The sequence below is a fragment of the Phalacrocorax aristotelis genome, chromosome 10 (genome assembly GCF_949628215.1).
Source record: "Phalacrocorax aristotelis chromosome 10, bGulAri2.1, whole genome shotgun sequence".
NCBI lineage: Eukaryota > Metazoa > Chordata > Aves > Suliformes > Phalacrocoracidae > Phalacrocorax > Phalacrocorax aristotelis.
In genome coordinates this window covers 6,852,949-6,870,255 of record NC_134285.1, presented here as the reverse complement: position 1 = coordinate 6,870,255, position 17,307 = coordinate 6,852,949, and the positions used below count along the sequence as shown (strand labels likewise).

General features: G+C 41.1%; 2 protein-coding genes across 29 annotated transcripts in view; one reads left to right on the top strand and one right to left on the bottom strand.

The window, feature by feature from the left end:
- The window catches only part of CHLSN (cholesin), a 140,751-nt gene that overhangs the window by 27,773 nt on the left and 95,671 nt on the right, over window positions 1-17,307 (bottom strand). For 9 of the 15 annotated variants that reach the window (XM_075104944.1, XM_075104946.1, XM_075104945.1 and 6 more), the window contains one exon: window positions 6,397-6,572. In XM_075104944.1, the coding sequence (XP_074961045.1) occupies window positions 6,397-6,572 (176 nt within the window). Of the gene's footprint in view, window positions 1-795; window positions 887-6,396; window positions 6,573-13,409; window positions 13,503-14,296; window positions 14,446-15,658; window positions 15,766-15,971; window positions 16,020-17,169; window positions 17,277-17,307 lie in introns of those variants that run through there. The other 6 variants (XM_075104956.1, XM_075104951.1, XM_075104950.1 and 3 more) reach the window with 6 other exon arrangements.
- The window catches only part of GPR146 (G protein-coupled receptor 146), a 54,645-nt gene continuing 50,990 nt past the window's right edge, over window positions 13,653-17,307 (top strand). For 5 of the 14 annotated variants that reach the window (XM_075104940.1, XM_075104938.1, XM_075104939.1 and 2 more), the window contains exon 1: window positions 15,801-15,875. In XM_075104940.1, coding sequence (XP_074961041.1) covers window positions 15,836-15,875 — 40 coding nt within the window. In that variant the 5' untranslated portion in view covers window positions 15,801-15,835. The other 9 variants (XM_075104929.1, XM_075104928.1, XM_075104927.1 and 6 more) reach the window with 5 other exon arrangements.

The following is a 17,307-nucleotide window of genomic DNA, read 5'->3' as shown; positions in this document are numbered from 1 at the left end:
TTCAAGATAACGGATGAGCTTTTACATAGGCTGTACCTCCCTGGCAGGAAGGAAAATCAGTCTCCTTCCTGGAGGGTGGAAGAAGGAGAAATGACATTAAATGCTAATGTTAGTTGCTATCGAACCCAAACCGTCAGTCTCTGGAGGGAGAAAAAAAATCTGTTTATGTTTAGATTTCTAGTGCATCAGTTGCTCTTAATATCGAAAAGCTTAAGCCACTGATGGTGAAACATCAACACCAGTGCCAAGTTTGAAATTAATAAAGATTAAGGCCAGGAGCAATGAGAATGACTTAAGTTCAGAATCAAACACCAAAAGTCATCACTGACCACAGCTAAAAAAAGTACTTAAACTGTGAGAGGAAAATCAGCTTCAAAATGTTATGGATCAACAAAGCAAACTAAATCTGACACAAGCCCACCCAATATAAACGTAGAAACTATTTTTCAACACTAGTAAGTGTGGTTGTATTTGTGCAGAAGCTGTCTCAGTATAGTCACCCGGTCCCAAATGCGGTAGGATGAATGGTTCTGTTATTTTCTGAAGGGCCACCTTCATCTCAGCTGTTCGGTCACAAACCTCAAATACTGCTGCCTTCTTTACAGACCAGGACGAGCTTCCACTGGTTCCTTCAAAAATCAGAAACTTCCTAGCTGCTAACACTGAATGAACATTAAGCTACCTATTAATTCCCTTCTCCAGATGGCCTCTGCTCCAGCAGGAATAAATATCAGCTTGATAATATATTATACATACATATATAAAAAACAAACAAATAAATAAATAGACACATACAGCAAAGTTCCTCAGATTTCTATGTTCTTTGAAAGGAAGAGCAATGTTTCAGCTTTAAAATCTCCCATGCTTGGCACTGTTTGTAATGAAGTTTGACCGAGGACTGGAACGTTTCCATTCTGCAAACAGCAGATAAACAATCGCCCTGGGTTGTACACTGCTTTCAGCTGTATTGCCACTGCGCTCAGCAAAAACCACCTTGTGTTCTGCAGAGTCAGACTATTTCCCCACTTGATGAGAAATTCTGTGTCTCATTTTTGTGTTTCTGTAATGTGTCCTTGCTTTGTATTATTATAAGCATTTTTCCCCCCTAAAGAAGTCTCTGACATTCTCTGAATCTCACCTAAATTTAAGTTAGGGACGAGAAAAGTAAGATCTATAAAGGAAACTGAAAATACAATGCCTTGGGAAACATCGTAGTGACATATATTACTAGCATAACATAAATAATTGGAGAGAAATGTACTCCAGCAGCTTAATTTTGATATTTTAATGCATGATAATACTATTGCAAGGCTGTGGTGGGCTGACCCTGGCTGGATGCCGGGTACCCACCTCCCCTCTCCAGCTGGACAGGGGAGAGAAAATGTAACAGAAGGCTCATGGGTTGAGATAAGGGCAGAGAGAGATCACTCACCAATTACCGTCATGGGCAAAACAGACCCGGCTTGGGGAAAAGTAATTACTAATCAAATCAGAGTAGGATAATGAAAAATAAAAACTAAATCTTAAAACACCTTCCCCCCATCCCTCCCTTCTTTCCACGCTTAACTTTATTCCCAGTTTCTCTACCTCCTCTGCCCTAGCACCACAAGGGAACAGGGAACGGGGGTGGCGGTCAGTCCATCACACATTGTCTCTGCTGCTCCTTCCTCCTCTGGGGAAGGACTCCTCACACTCTTCTGCTCCAGCGTGGGGTCCCTCCCACAGGAGACAGTCCTCCACAAACTTCAACGTGAGTCCCTCCCACAGACTGCAGGTCTCCATGAACTGCTCCAGCGTGGGTCCCTTCCATGGGGTGCAGCCCTTCAGGAACAGGCTGCTCCAGCGTGGGTCCCCCACGGGGTCACAAGTCCTGCCAGCAAATCTGCTCCAGCAAGGGCTCTCTCTGTCCACAGGTCCTGCCAGGAGCTGGCTCCAGAATGGGCTTCCCACAGGGTCACCGCCTCCTTTGGCACCCACCGGCTCTGGCATGGAGCCCTCCATGGGCTGCAGGTGGATAGCTGCTCCACCATTAACCTCCACGGGCTGCAGGGGCCCAGCCTGCCTCACCATGGTCTTCAGCAGGGGCTGCAGGGGAATCTCTGCTCCGGCACCTGCTCTGCTCTGCCTCCCCTCCTCCTTCCCTGACCTTGGGGTCTGCAGGGTTGTTCCTCTCCCATATTCTTACTTACCTCCCTGACTGCAATTGCTGCTGTGCAGGTTTTTTCCCCTTCTTATGTATGTTACCCCAGAGGTGCCACCACCATTGCTGATGGGCTCAGCCTTGGCCAGCAGCGGGTCCATCTTGGAGCCAGCTGGCACTGGCTCTGTCAGACATGGGGGAAGCTTCTAGCAGCTTCTCACAGAAGCCATCCCTGTAACCCCCTCACTACCAAAACCTTGCCATGCAGACCCAGTAGAGAGTTAGGTAATTCACAGCAATATCCAGATAACGATATTATCTATTGCTTCTACTTCAGATGATATCAATCTTGTAATTCCACATACTTTTAGTGACATCTTTTCAGATCTCTGTCTGTTCCTTTGATGGGCGATGAAGAAAACCATATGGGCAGATCCATACAGCAATGAACTTTCTTAGCCAAAAAAAAGAATAGAAACATTTCTAGGAGAGAGTGGCTTGCCAAGACAAACAAGTTCTGCCAACATTTTAACAACACAGAAGGTCAGTTAGGTTATAATTAAGTCTAATTATCATTCTCATGAATTGCAACATTTTTTCACTTGAACGTGATTAATGCTCAGAAAATGATGAATTTTTATTTTATATTTTCCAAGAATCAAAGTAATGAGACATTCCAGTCTTGGCTTTAAACCTGTATCATCAGTTACCATCATAAAGAAAAAAGGCCTGCCATCATTAAAAGTATGATATTTGTGCAGTGCATTCAACCACTAGTACCTTCCTTACTCATGCTCTTCCCTATTCCTCAGCAGTGATTTTACCAGTTTTTTTCTCTTCTGTTCAGTACCATGCTGGGTTTTTTCATTATTCTACTTTTCTTTTTTCCTTCTCATAGTTTTATAACCTTTCTGCTTCCCTTTTTCACTTAAGCTCCCTATTTTTAATCCTCTGTATATCTTCACATCTACCTCTCTGCTCCCCCAGCAAGGTGGAGAAGCTGACAGTGGTGACTTTCTTCCCTTTCCACAAGCATGCTGTGATCGCCGCGTTAGACAGAAGACGCTGGGAAAGCGCCTGAGCTTATCTCATCGAGGAAAAAGGTGAGATAAAAATGGTGAAGCAAAGACCTTTTTTCTCCCCCTTTCCTTTTCCCATAGGCCAACCAAAGTGAGAGAGGAAAAATCCAGGAGCTTTTTGGCTGCTTCTCCTCCATCAGGAGTGCAAAGCCTGGTGGATACCCATCCTGGTCTCATTCAAATGAGAAAGCAGCTGAAAAGCCTGGGCTATCAATGTCACCCAGCTCACAGGGGAAACCCTTCAGCACCCTCAGGTCTAGCTAGGGACTGCAGTGTGCTAGTGTGCTGCAAGTGGCCATCCCATATGCACGGGGGAAAAAGTCTCTCTCAATTGCCAGCATGGTCCTCCAATAAAATGATAATTTGACCTCTCTGGAGGCTGGCAAAGCATCACGGACTATTTGTTTTTAGACTCTAATAACAAACCTGGAAAACTGGAAGAACTGGTCAGCTTGTAGCATACTGTACCCAGCAGTTAGAGAGGTTTATGAGGACCCTCAGCAGCCCCTGGCAGCGGGGACACACAGCGGCAGTGCTGTCACGGACAGCCACGTGCCCTGGTCTAACATTGCTCTTTGTGCGAAGCATCACCCTGAATCTAGCTCCGTTGCTGCAGCGCTGGTCTCAAAGCCATCAGGAAGGGCAGTATGCAATTAGCAGTCCTGCCCCCCACACGCTGCATGACTTACTCCCTCTCATCAATGCTGTCTTCATTAACTCATCTTGACTAAAAGGATGAGGCACATCTCTGGGAAAGTCACCTTGTGCCTCAGCGAAGAGAAGAGTGCTGCCTGTGGGCTGCCTGCTACTTCCATTTTGTTTTTTAAATAGAACACACAAAGCTATTGCAGAAGCAGGGCTTTCTAAGCACAGGACCTGCCACAAAACAGTAACTGTTAACCATGGTTTATTTCCTTCAAGTAAAGTTTTGCTACTTCTTCTTGACTTTACTGATTGAAACGGAAATTTATTCTCCTGGTAAAGAATCCCACACGCTGGAAAAGATGATTCTGCAATCTGACGGAACTACTACCTCTTAAAATATGCATGACCTATAAAATAAGTTGAATTTTCCCTTGCATGTCAAAAGTCTAGATGGGTAACAAAAGTCTTTCCCTGAATGCTTTCTAACATTTTTCTTTTAAAGGTATCAAACAAAATTTCACTAAAACAAATTCAGTATTTTCCTGTCATAGGCTAAAGCTTGATATGGTTGTGCTCTCATGCTGTGAATCATCTCTTAGTAAATAAAAATTACAGTTTTAGTTATCATATGGTACTTCAAGCTCCACCTGTCCTACAGGAGGTTCACATGTCATCAGGGAATTAAGATGTCACTTCAGTTAGCAACGCTTCTGTCATGTAAGGCTTTTTATTGCAGGTGGAGCAAAACATAAATCCACAGCACCCTTTTGTTTACTTCCAATTATATTAATCTCTTGCATCTATAAGATTAAGTTATCCTCCCACATATTATTCACGCCTGTAGCCCCACAAAAACACACAGACTGAAATCCTTGAAGTTGCTGGGGGTTTTACAATGGACTTTGAGAGCTTGGATTTTAGTATCCCTTCCCCAGCTAATATATTACTACTCTGATCACTTTAAATCCAGTTGTTTCTTTTTCCAATCTTGCTGGGTTGAAAAAACATCTGAGGTGTAAAGGGATTAAGCTGTTTTTCTGTAATTTACAACAGTGCTAGAGGGTCCTGGGACATTTGGGTCTTGAATGCTGTCTATGGTTATGTTTGCTTGGCAGTTCAGCATCTTATGACTATCCCTGTTAAATCTAGACAATTCAAATTGTCTTGCTGAAATAATCCCACAAAACCTATTGCTGTACCTACAGCCCTTGGACTCTGTACATGACAAGACCAAATGACGTAGCAGGTTTATTATTTGAAGGTAATTTGGTACGAGTTAAGTGAAACTCTAGAGTCAAACTGGTTCAAATATTAGTTCAAATACAGTTTCATATTCTCCCACCTAACAAGGCAAAAATCCATACAGATAACAGTGGAATATCAAACAAAAACCCACAGCTTGTTCCTTTGCTTTCCAAACCTGAAAGCCATTATCTCTAGATCCACCACTTACTAGCACACATACCAGAGTACAGTCTGAGCAGATGGTTCAAAGCTAACTGTCAATCCGTTTGCAGTTCAAAACAGTGGTGAACTACTCCAGCTGTTTTCCAGATCAAAAATATTATTGTCATTTTGGTATCGCTGTGTGCTGAGGGTTATGTAACAAAAATGCAAAAGTCCCTCTGCCTGGAATGCAATTAATTTCCTCCCTCCCCGCTGAGAGTGGTAAGTAACAGTTCAGACAGTCTGGATGCTTCAGTTTTGAGCATGGCCAGAGATGCAACCCTGGAGTTATTCCATGTGGTAACCCACTATTTGTAACAGGCCAGTCTCCTGGAGGTCTTACAGAAAGGGTATATTTTGTAGTTTGGAAAAAAATAAACACTATCGTCCTGTTTATACATGACCTCTTACTGTCTGTAGAGTACTATGAATGCTGTGCTGCAGTTCATTATTTCAACCATAGACTTTGCTTTATGTTGGAATTTTAAGTATTCTAAAAAAGTGCGCTAACTAGATGAAGTAACTGCTTCCTATCTGAAATCAGCCACTACATTTGCTATATACTTTGGTATGCAAAAAAAAAAGACATTGTACACTATTAACTTTAAAACAGTGGCATAATACCATCTTAATTTACAAATATCCAAATATCATGCAGGCAGTTAAATTCATGCTTAACCACTTCATGCAATTCGCTTATATAAATACCTGAAAGGCCTCTACTTAAAACAGCACACTTAAGAAACAAAACTAATTTCCTCCATGCAATCTTTTCTGTGATGTGCCTTTCATCTTTGTAAGTGCAGCTAACCCCATAATATTTATATATCAACAATAAGATCTTCAGGACAGGAGCTGTCTTTCCATAAAATGTTTGCACCATACTTAACATCCTTCAGTTGTTCCTGTCACATAAATGCAATGGTGTGATCAATTGTATGTGAGGGTGTCAACTGAGATGAAACATTAACTTAGTACTTAACTGCAGCAATTTCCTTTAATGTGTTATTACTTGTTCTGGATTTCTGGCATGGTTTACAGCTTACTTCCGTAGGGAGCACCTGCACCTGGTTTTAGTATTCTTACCTGGTTAAATAGGCCAGAGCCAGCTCAGATCCCGACTGCTTTTTGGGCTCCACCTTTTTAGTAGAGATTCCAGCTTCCCTCATCAGCTGTTTTTCTTTCTTCTTGCGCTCTTTTTTTAATTTTCTTTCCAGTTTCCTTCTTTCCTCTGCTGTAAGTTCTTCCTCTTCTTTCATTGCCTGAAATAATCAACATTTAAATAAAGTGTTTATATTTCCACAGGAACAAAATATGCATAGATGCAATTGAAGGGCACAGGTAACATTTAAAACAAGAAGCTTCAAGCTTCATGATTTTACTGTTCACTACACTTCCATCACCTCTCTACTCCGCTCAATGCACAGAACAGTAAATACTGCACTTGCAGAAATCTGCAAAATTGCCTTCTATAGATGATTATACTCTTCTCGGCAGTACAGTAACCTGGGCATCTTCTAGCTATGTATTAAATATCATATCTAAGATTTGTTGTGCTTTTTGTTCTTTCTTACTCAAACCTAAGGGGGGAATGTGAACAGCAGCAGCTGTTTCGTAGAGGAGAGAGGGTATAGGGTTTTCTCAGGATCCTTAGACTCTGTTTGTTGTGTACCCTCACACTTCCCTGGACTGAGAAAACTTCTCTCTGTCACACAGGGGCTTCATCTCCATTATGCCAAAGGAGAAGACGTGACAACTACCATCTTCATCCAAGACCTCTTGGAGATCCTTTAGCAATCTTGGGTAAACATATGCATAATCTTGCATACACATATACATATATATCCCACAAAGGCTGAAGTTCCCTTAAGTTTGCAGACAGAACAGTTAATTATTCATATTGAAAACCAATTTACTGTAAATGTCTAAGTATACCCCAAATGAAAATATTTATTTCATGTACAGATGAAGAGCATTAAATAGATGGGCTGAGTTTATCAAGGAAAATCTAGCGTGAGATCATGCAGTGTAGGAATAAAAAGCTGTTCCATAGCAAGATATAGCGAGTCCCTGACTCCAGGGACTCTTAGAAGTCTGTGACAGCTTCATTCGTATCTTTCCAGTAGATAGTCCCCCTGAATTGTTAAGTATGGACTAGAAGCATAAAAAAGATCACAGCTGGTCTAATAAAAGGTGGCTGTTTACTCTATGTCGTCCTCAAGATTTCTGTAAGAGACAGATTTACACATTACAGACCCTAACTACTCTGATGATCATCGTACGTAGACCTTAACAAAACTGTAGACAAAGTAGCTTCTGGGTATCCAAACCCCTATGTACCTCAGGAAGCAGGAGGGATTTGGACACTATTAAGCCACCTCTTCTGCACAACCTCCCAGTAACAACTGAGCAACGTAAAAAGTATGGAATTCTGCAAACAACTCTTACACTGTATAGGGCTTGCTTTTAGATATTTCCAAGTCCAAGATTGAAGGGGTGGTGCTAATTCTTAGCTTATATGATGGTTATAGACCTCACACAGTCCCAAATAAAACTTTGATAACCTTCATCATGGTTTAAGGAACTGCCACCTCCATGGGTCAGGCACTGTGATAAAATGCAGGCTACACAAAAAGAACATTTAAATATCACCTACTCTTCCAAGTTAAGAACAGAAATCCAGTAGCAAAACCTCAAAATTGCAAACTGACACAATTCCAAATTACGGGCTTAGATTGGAATAGGCTGTCAGGCTCCCATCTTTTTATCTAACCATATTCAGCACTTTCTGTAAAGACCATTTAAAGTCCTGCTCATTACATTTAACAAGAAGAGACTGGGCTGCAGGCAACACTGTGGAAACAGTGTTTGCAGTAGTGTGAAATGAGATAGAGATGTTGCCAATGTCTCCATTAATTAATCCACTTCCTCAGCAACGGCTGTACCAGGTTTGTTAAGACAACCTGAGCAAGTAACAGATTCCTGCGAGGCCAGGCAATAGTTCTATGATGGGGTCTCTGGGTAGGAAAAAACCCACCTGCCGGCAGCAGTGGAAATGGCACAGATGTAAGGTAGCCCAGGAAATGTCTACCTTCTCTGTACACAAGTGGACTTTGAAGCAGACTCCTCTATGACAAGGACAGCAAAACGGGATATTGCATGCAAGTGTTTGTTGAGTTATTTAAATGCATAATTCTTCCCCTCAAAATAAATACTTTCTGATACTGCTTCCAAATCTGCATGTCCCTCAGACTCTCCTGCTACAAGCCAATGAAGGTGGAGTATACAGAAGGAAGTAAGGCAGTCTGGAGGTTCACCCACGCCTCTATTAGCATCTCGCAGCCCAAAATAAAGGAATGTAACCACCACAAACATGGCGAAGAACAAGAATTACATTCACAGAGCAGACTGGGTTCAACTCCAGCAGCTTTAGTATAGCACTCTACTTGGGGTGCTCTGCAAGAGCACTGCAAACCCCTGGAGGCCAAACTGACTGTGAAAAGACCGCTCTTCCTCCTCTGTCTGCTCCCTCCTCACCTGTTTGAGGAACCCATAACTGAAACCTGAATGCACAAGAAGATAAATTGGTTTATGGAGAGACTGATTAAAACACTTTATAAACTGACAAATCCTTAGTGTTATATCAATTAGTGTTTGTTGAATGCTTTCAAACGAAAATCCAGACATGGCACTAAATAACATTCTTCTTGGTGACATTCAAGCAAAGGGTGGATAAACAAGACAATACCTGAACGCAATCTTATTTGCCAAAGACACCTGCTTTGTGTCTAATGTAAACTTTGGTTCAGCACAAATTGTTGTATCATCTAAGTTTACTCTGGGTCATCTTTTCAACTTTCTGCTTTCAAAGCTCAAAAAAGGGCAACAAAGCAGAAGGTAGAATAAGTGGGACAGTAAAGAGGATTTGCTTTTTTTGTTTAAAATACTTTTTAGCTATTTTTATGGAAAAGCCAGCATTCATGTGCAAACACATGCAAAAATGCAGCATATATTGTATTCTTATAAAAGACATTTTATAACTCATGCTGAGAATAAAATAATATTTAGGGTGAAGGCAGGTACATAATTGTTATACAGGAAAAAACGTTTTCATTGGAAAAGCCACCCTGGTACTTAATAAAATAACAATCCAGCCACACAAAGCCCAGGAAAACACTGAGGGTGGTCATTTATAAAGTGTTTGTAAAAGAGTACTACAGCAGCTGTCCAACAGACGACACACTACAGTTAATCTTCTTTTAAAAATAATGTAATGAATTTGTTTACTTTTCCGTGAGCCATGAAGCTTTCAAATAAAGTTACTGTGGCACATCATTAGAGCCCGTCTGATAAAGAGGCCTCTGCTTCTTCATACTTACAGTAAACGTGTATCTCTGTACCCTCCCTTCCCCCCACATTCCTTGCATTACGAGAAAGCTTTTTATCCCTCTCCCCCACCACTCCATTAAAAACAAAACAAGTTACTCCCTCCCTGTAGGTCCCAACGTAAATACCAACCCCTAACAACATTTGTTTCCAGCATCACCATCGATGAGCCGTGGGCTGGCTGAAGCAAGAGCATTGTTCTCCCTGTGGGACTGGTGCCATCCTGGGCATGAAAGAGTCAGGATTTACAGCTGGCGGTACCTTCTGCTAGCCCAGAGCATCATCCAAGGAAAATCGGATTCATCAGGCTTCTGTCTGGGACTCCCAGCACACATACTGAGAAAGCACTCACAACTTTACAGCTCAAACAACTTTTCTAGTTGCACCTATGCTTCTATCCATCCACGTCAACTTGAGTAACCTAGTAGTACCTACCACAATCTGTCCCTGACCAGTTTTTAATTTGAAAGCCTCAAGTTTTTTTTGCTTCATAAAATACCTACATTTGTTGGTATATTCTCCACTGAAGCTGAGGGTAGTTTTATTGCAATTAAAAAAAAAACAAACCCCACACACCCCAAAAAAACCCAACCAAAAAAAAACCAAACCATAAAAAAACCCAAAACACAACAGAAGCAAAAGCAACCTCCCCCAAAACCTGGGACTCAAAAGAAAATAAAACCATACCTTTCACTGGAATGTAAAGCCTAGCTGTATTTATTTTAACTTGGATGATCTCTCCTACGCTACTCTATTGATGCACCTCTCCTTCATTATATCAACAGCCTTAATTTTTTATTTCACTTTCCATGCACCATTAGCCCGACTGTTTTTCTGAAAGATGTGTCCCAAGTTTGTGAGCCATTCAGGTTTTTAGTATTATGTCATTATTTAAATTTTAAAAACCCTAACCAACAGGACTTCATTGTTTAGAGGTCATAAATATTCCATGTTGTCTCCTTCTATATTTATAAAGTGACATCACAATTTGTAGAGCTACAATTTAGCCTTAACTACAACATTGTAAAGTCCATATTTGAGTGTGAGACACTTGTTTATTGATGTGATAAATTTAAACCATATGCATATAGAAAAACACAACACTTGCTTATTTGCAAAGCCTGCTGAGAGCTACCACACCACCTTGGATCGTGGGCTCATTAGATCTCAATCTAAACAAGGTCAGGCTAGGTCAGTACACTTGAATGAATGACATTCAGAGGACAGCCAGTGTTTTCTCGTGATTAAGGAGGTGGGAGTCTTCCACCTGGAAACTTTCCCAAAGGCCTGAAAAGGTGCTAAAAGGGATATTGCCACTGGATGCCATATTCTGAGTAAAAGACAGACTCCCAAATCTTTAACACTTACACTCATAAAAACCCACTAATTGTACTGTGTTTCAGTAGAGCGGTAAGTACATTTTTTAATTTGTTTCCAGATTTATGGTTACCCAGAAGTCCCTGCGTGCCTCATACTTCAGTAGAATTGAAGACATCATCTAAAGACTTCTGTTCCTCCTCCTCACTTGTCACTGTTTCAAAGACTCCCACATTTGCATCCCCAGCTGTCTGTTGCCAGCATAGAACAAGGTTGACAGAGTCAGAAACTCTGAAGAATTGCCACAATGAACGAAATACTCATTTATTACAAATTTGCCTTTGGGATTTGCCTGTGCAGGTCTGAGCTTTCTCCCCGTTCAGGGGTTCAGCTTTGCTGCCAAACCTATGCAAGTAACCACAGTCCAAGCCACAGCACCAAATTTACTACTTATTAGTCCCAGTGAATCCAGCTCCTCCAAAAACCAATGGACTTGTATCCTTTTCTACCAGCACAGCAACACAAGTCTGTACAACAGCAAAGCAAGCAACATCAGAAATTCAGAGGAATAAATTATAACTTGACTAACAGTGACAAACGTATAAAGAGGGCATCAAATTTTTCAACTCCAAAGAGAAAGATGGGGAAATGCTTCATAGTAGGAGCATTGTATCGCCTTGTTTGTTCATTAAGCTCATGTTACTTCATAACTTTTAATATAGAGAAATGTCAAAAGGGACTTTGTTCACTGACCAAGAACTGACGAGGAGCCACCGACCTGTCACGTAACGGCTCCTGCTTACAAGTAGACTTTTGCCCCAAAAATGCTCCGTGCATGGTATCAGCATACAAAATGTTCTGTTTCTTACACAATATATATGAACCCAGATAAATAACTGGCCATCTGCCAGCTTAAAAACAAAAAGCGGAATCTATAAACACAGTTCAAAATCTACAGAGAAGAAACACTGGCAAATCCTTAGGTGCAAGGTTCATAAAAGGAAGATCGACAAATTATTTACTATCTGAGGCTTGCCAAAGAACCGCGCTACAACTACAGCTACAGAATTTACATAAAATAGTTCATGGCCATATTGAATTTAAATAACTATTTTCTATCATTTGGCACCTTATGAAAAGAAGAAGGATGACGAGAGAGGGCATAAGAAATTTCCGTACCATGCAGGAAGAAAATTTTGAATGAAAGTAACATTTGTAGAAGTGTGCCTCCTTACATCATGTCTCTAGCACTAAAAGAAGATTTTTTGTAACATCGCTCAAAGAAAAAATTACAAGTTTTCATAAAAGGTAGGCATTTTTAGAATCTCAACTCCTCATGACAAAAACATTGGGAATAACTTACATTAAGTTGATGTGGAAAGGTTTCTGTAGATACTGCCTGGGTTGCAAAGCCTCAAACAAGTTCTGCAGGAAGCCAGATTTAAATAAGAACAAGCTTTTCATCTTTCTGATCCAGGAAAGGATTCTTTTAGTGGTCATGTAAATTATTTTTTTTTTAAAGTGTCCTTATGTACACAGCTATAGTATCTTACAAGCACAAGTGATCAGGTAGCACCCTAAATTTGCAGCTATAATTTAGAATAGATGCACCTTTATCAGCTGGAAACCAGGCTTAATTTATAGCTACGTGATCTTTACATGTTTGATAGATCTACATTCGATGCTGAATAGCACATAAAGTGTTATCTTTAGGAACTGCTGAATAAGAGAAATTGAACAATTTACTAAATTAAATGAAAGCATTTATAGGCACACAGAACAATACGATTTACAGAACCTAGGTTGTTGAATACCACTTTATAGATTGTTTGCTCCTATAAAATACATACTGTAGCAGATTAAGCTCTTAGGCATAAATTAGTACCATATTTTATTTCTCATTTTTCTCCACCAGTATCACAGTCCTAAATACAACAGAAATATTTAAAACAACACTGCGACTGCAGGCTTGGGGAATGCAGTTTTGCTTCATTTGCAACTACAGCACTGCCAGGAATTTTCACATATTTGTCAAAGGATTTCGCTTACTTTCTTACCCTTAATTAAACCATGTTAACCAATCAGGAGAAGATGGAATTAAAAAAAAAAAAATAGGAAAACCCTCGGAAATCATTTGTATCCACATCCCTGTGGCTTACACATAGCCCTTTTAACCCCTCCCCAAAAACGCACAGAGGAATTTTAATAGAAGGAGCATGAGACTGTCGCAGCACTTGGCGTTTTCATCACCACCAAAGTCGTCCCCTTTAGGGGTGCTGACAATTTCTTCCGAAGTTTAAAAAGGCTTTGGGCTGCAAGAGGAGGTAGAAGCAGAGCACAGGCTGTTTTGAAATCCTTGCTGGAGAATTTTAAAAAAAATAAATAAATAAAACAACCCCAAACCACGAGCTCAATCTCCTCCAATGAAAGAGGTACCACAGGGTGTAGGCAGGTTGCCAGGCGAGCTCGGCAGCGTGACCGCACTGCATTGAGTTTCTTTAATGAAAGCCAGGAAAGAACACATTACACAGTGTTTCTTCTGAGAGCCAGCTAGCCTCCAGTGATTGAAATCAATAAAAACAGTCGGCAAGGGGCCCAGTGGGGGAAGAGAGAAACCTCCACTACAGCATTCAGTTTGCTTTCCACTTTCTCCCTCCCCCCTAAAGTTAAACTCTGAAGATCACCATGACAAGCTGCTCTGCTTCCAGCACAGGGAAGACGCTGGTGGGGATTTAAAGGAAGCAAGGGCTTTCCTTCGCCTCCCTGCCTTCGCTCTCCCCCCAGTGCGAAGGAAATGAAAGGCTTGTTTGGAATTTGAATCCCGCCTGGAAAAACTTCATCGGACAAGTGCATCGTTCTGCATTTCAGGAAAGGGATGGATTTTACAGTCAGAGAATGCTAAGAGGTGAGAGGAGAAAGAAAAGCAGCAATCTGATTCAGCCAGAGCCCACGTACAGGCTAGGATGTCCCCCAGAGCAGAGGGGACCTCTGAAACTGCAGGAAGGACTGCAAGCAAGTGCCTGAGATCAGCACAATCTGCATCCTAAAGCAGCCGAAACATTAGGGAACACATGACCAACGCGCCGACCCAGGTAAGCAGAACCCGCTTTTAACGATTCCTCTGCACCGCGTCCGAAACCTTTCCGCTTCAGGCTCTGCAGAGCCCCACGTCCTCCCTCGTTAACCTCAGGCAAGTTAACACTAAGCTTGTCCTGTCTGAAAATGGTGTTGGGCCACTAATCCTCACTGAACCATAAAACATGCACAAAAGCCCTTTGTTTACCGTTTTTGCGTTGAATTTGCTGGTTGACAAGGTAGGACAGGGCCATTGCGTAACTCCAGCCCCTTCAGGAGGGGCTCACGCTCCCGGACCAGGAGGGCCTGCTCGGAGTGAGGACTGACACCGCACGCTGGAGCTGACTGTGATCTGATAGAGTGCCAGTAATGAATTTCTAATATGGTCCATATTTATCTATTTTATTTATGTATTTTAATCACCATAGCAGCCACATAGAGTACATATTTGCACCGAGTTCCACGTGCTGATCTGTATCACCAATTACAGCAACCTGCATGCACGGGGGCTAGTCTGATTGTTTTGTCAAAAAAACCCTTTGCAATTACTTGTTAATTCAGCCAAGGGGGATTTCTGGCATGTTGTTTAGGAATAACCGACACAAGTTTACCCAGCACATGTATATTCTGCCATTACCCTAATGCATGCAGTTTTTACACAGATACCCCCTACAAAAATGGGAAAGACACAGATCACGGCTGCAGATCACAACATCCTTCTGAAGTTTTTGGACAACTTCAGATGATTTATCTAGACTTCAGTGAGACATGAAGGGTGAAATCAAAGCCTGCCTTTTGCAAGGCAAGCAAAAATGATGATAGCTACATCTCTTTCCCAGCAATGGCAGGAATTCACAGGGACAGACAATAAATAGGTACCTATGGAGCAAGAGCAACCATGCTTTCCCCCTCTGTGCTGGCCATCATTAGATGATGACAGCAACACACACGCTCACTGCCAGGGAGAGCCGGAGGGCGACCTGCATGCCTCCACTTCCACTCAGGACCCCCAAGAGGCTGCTTAGGCACCTCATTATCCCAAACCTGTAGGGTACAAACACAGTCTGAATGACTCTGATGGTAGAGAGAAGAGACTTCCTAGCATCTCCTCCATTTCAGTACCACCTGACGGAACACAAGAATTCAGTATAGCAAGAGCATATGTATTTCTGCAGGTGCAAATGTTGCTCTTTCTTTGGAAAATGCAGCCTTTTCAAGGGTGATTTTATCTTCTCATCACATGGAAATGGAAACAACCCACACACTTAAAGACTGACCTGGAGAACATCCCCATGATCAAAAGTAAGGGACTGTTATTTTTGAATTTTTAAACCTTTAACTGTTCTGATCAAGCTATGAAAATAACTGAGGCTAAATTTAAATAGTAAGAAGTTTCTACGCCGATCTTATCCGTCTAGTTTTGAATTCTTCATACAGAACAGTCACAAAATTATACCTGCAGATGTAATTAAAGAATACTAATTTACAACTAAAAAAGGCAAAGTTGTGATTCATAACAGAAGATGGCCCCATATGAGGTTTTGGGCATATCCACAGACCCAAGACTCACCTCACTTTCCACAGTTTTCAAAAACTGTTCCATGTTTTGCCTCCCCGCTGACAGATCCTTTGCAGAAATGACAGCACCTTCCTAGTTCGGGAATCACAGCAATCACTCCCACACCAATCAACAAGCCTGTCTTGCACTGCTCTTGGAGCTAAATTTATCCTTACGAAGAGGAACTCAATGAAGTCTTTACTTAAAATTTCAAACAAGGAAAGCTTAGGTGAGACTTAGACAATGCATATCACTTGTACCGACGTTCTCAAGCTCAGATGATATACTCAGATGATAGTCTGTCAGCAGAAAATGTAAATATTACCTTTAAGGCAGAGTGCAGGGTATTTTTGTTCATAGTGATGCATTTTTCAGAAGCTAAGTGGTATGAGTTTCCACAGCATTTACTGTTAATGGAATGTGCTCTTTCTCAAATACACAACATAGAAAAGAACTATCATGTGTTTTCTTGCTCAGAAGACAGTTTGACCAAATACAGATATTCTAGCAGTCATACCACAAGGCAAGACTTGTCAAAGTTTTTCAGTCATGCAATGCTATTAAGGCAGATTTCCTGAACAGTGACCCAGTCCTTCAGACTCCTCCTTTAGAGTCTGGAGATCTGGAGGAATCCCATGTTGCTTTGCTGAATTGCATACAACAATACAGAACCAATGGGAACCTATTTCTCACAGTTCTACTAGTCTTGAAAGTCTCATATCATCAGGAGTACTTTGTCCTCAACAACAAATCATGTCTTCACCATAGTCAAGAGTTCCTAATAGTCCATGTCAATCATCCTTACAGCAATGTACGTTGGTAAAAGAGCTTTTTAAAAACAGTACATAAGGTTTTGTAACAGTTAGCCAAGTAGATTAAACGCTTTCAGAAGTGGAAGGACAAACATTTTGTTTTAATCTCATCTAGCTAAATCTTCATGAATGGAAAGATCTAGGATTCTACAAAACAAGTTGAATGGCTATTCCAAAAATGCTGAAATTCAACAATCAAAGGGCAAATACCAGGGGTCTGCTACAGACCTGGATAGCCCATCTGGGGTGAAACATAATATTTGTGTCTGCACTGGTGGAAGAGGAGTATTGCCATCCCTTGCAAATGAAGATGACTTAACACTTCTTGAACACTGTAAAGCTTCAAGGTATCTCCTTTCTTTTTATATCAGTGGTTCATGTTCACAGTACCGAATTCATTCAGCTGAGTACTAGTTTGCTCAGTCTCAAACTGACAGCTTCTCTGTAAGGTACCCATTCTGACTCAAAAATGGAACATAGTTAAACATACAGTTGGAGATGGCACATTTTCCCCCATCTATGGGAAAGACTAGTGAAGCAGGAGACTAATTATTATAAATATAATATAAAATATAATAAAGGATTTTCAATCCCTAGGAAAGGCAGTTTTCTTACTATTCAAACAGGAAACCTTATGTTTTACTTAAGAATAATTTTTTTTTTGTTAAAAACAAAAAAAAGTTATCAAAAGCCCTAAAAAAACCCTCATACCTCTTTACCAACAAGTTGTCATTAGCTTCAGCTTCAGAGTTCAATAGGATGTGTAGCGAAAAGGAGTTAATGTAGTACATATCCTCTACTTTCAGACTCTCTGTGTGCTTCCATTCAATTAAAGGAAAAAAAAAATAC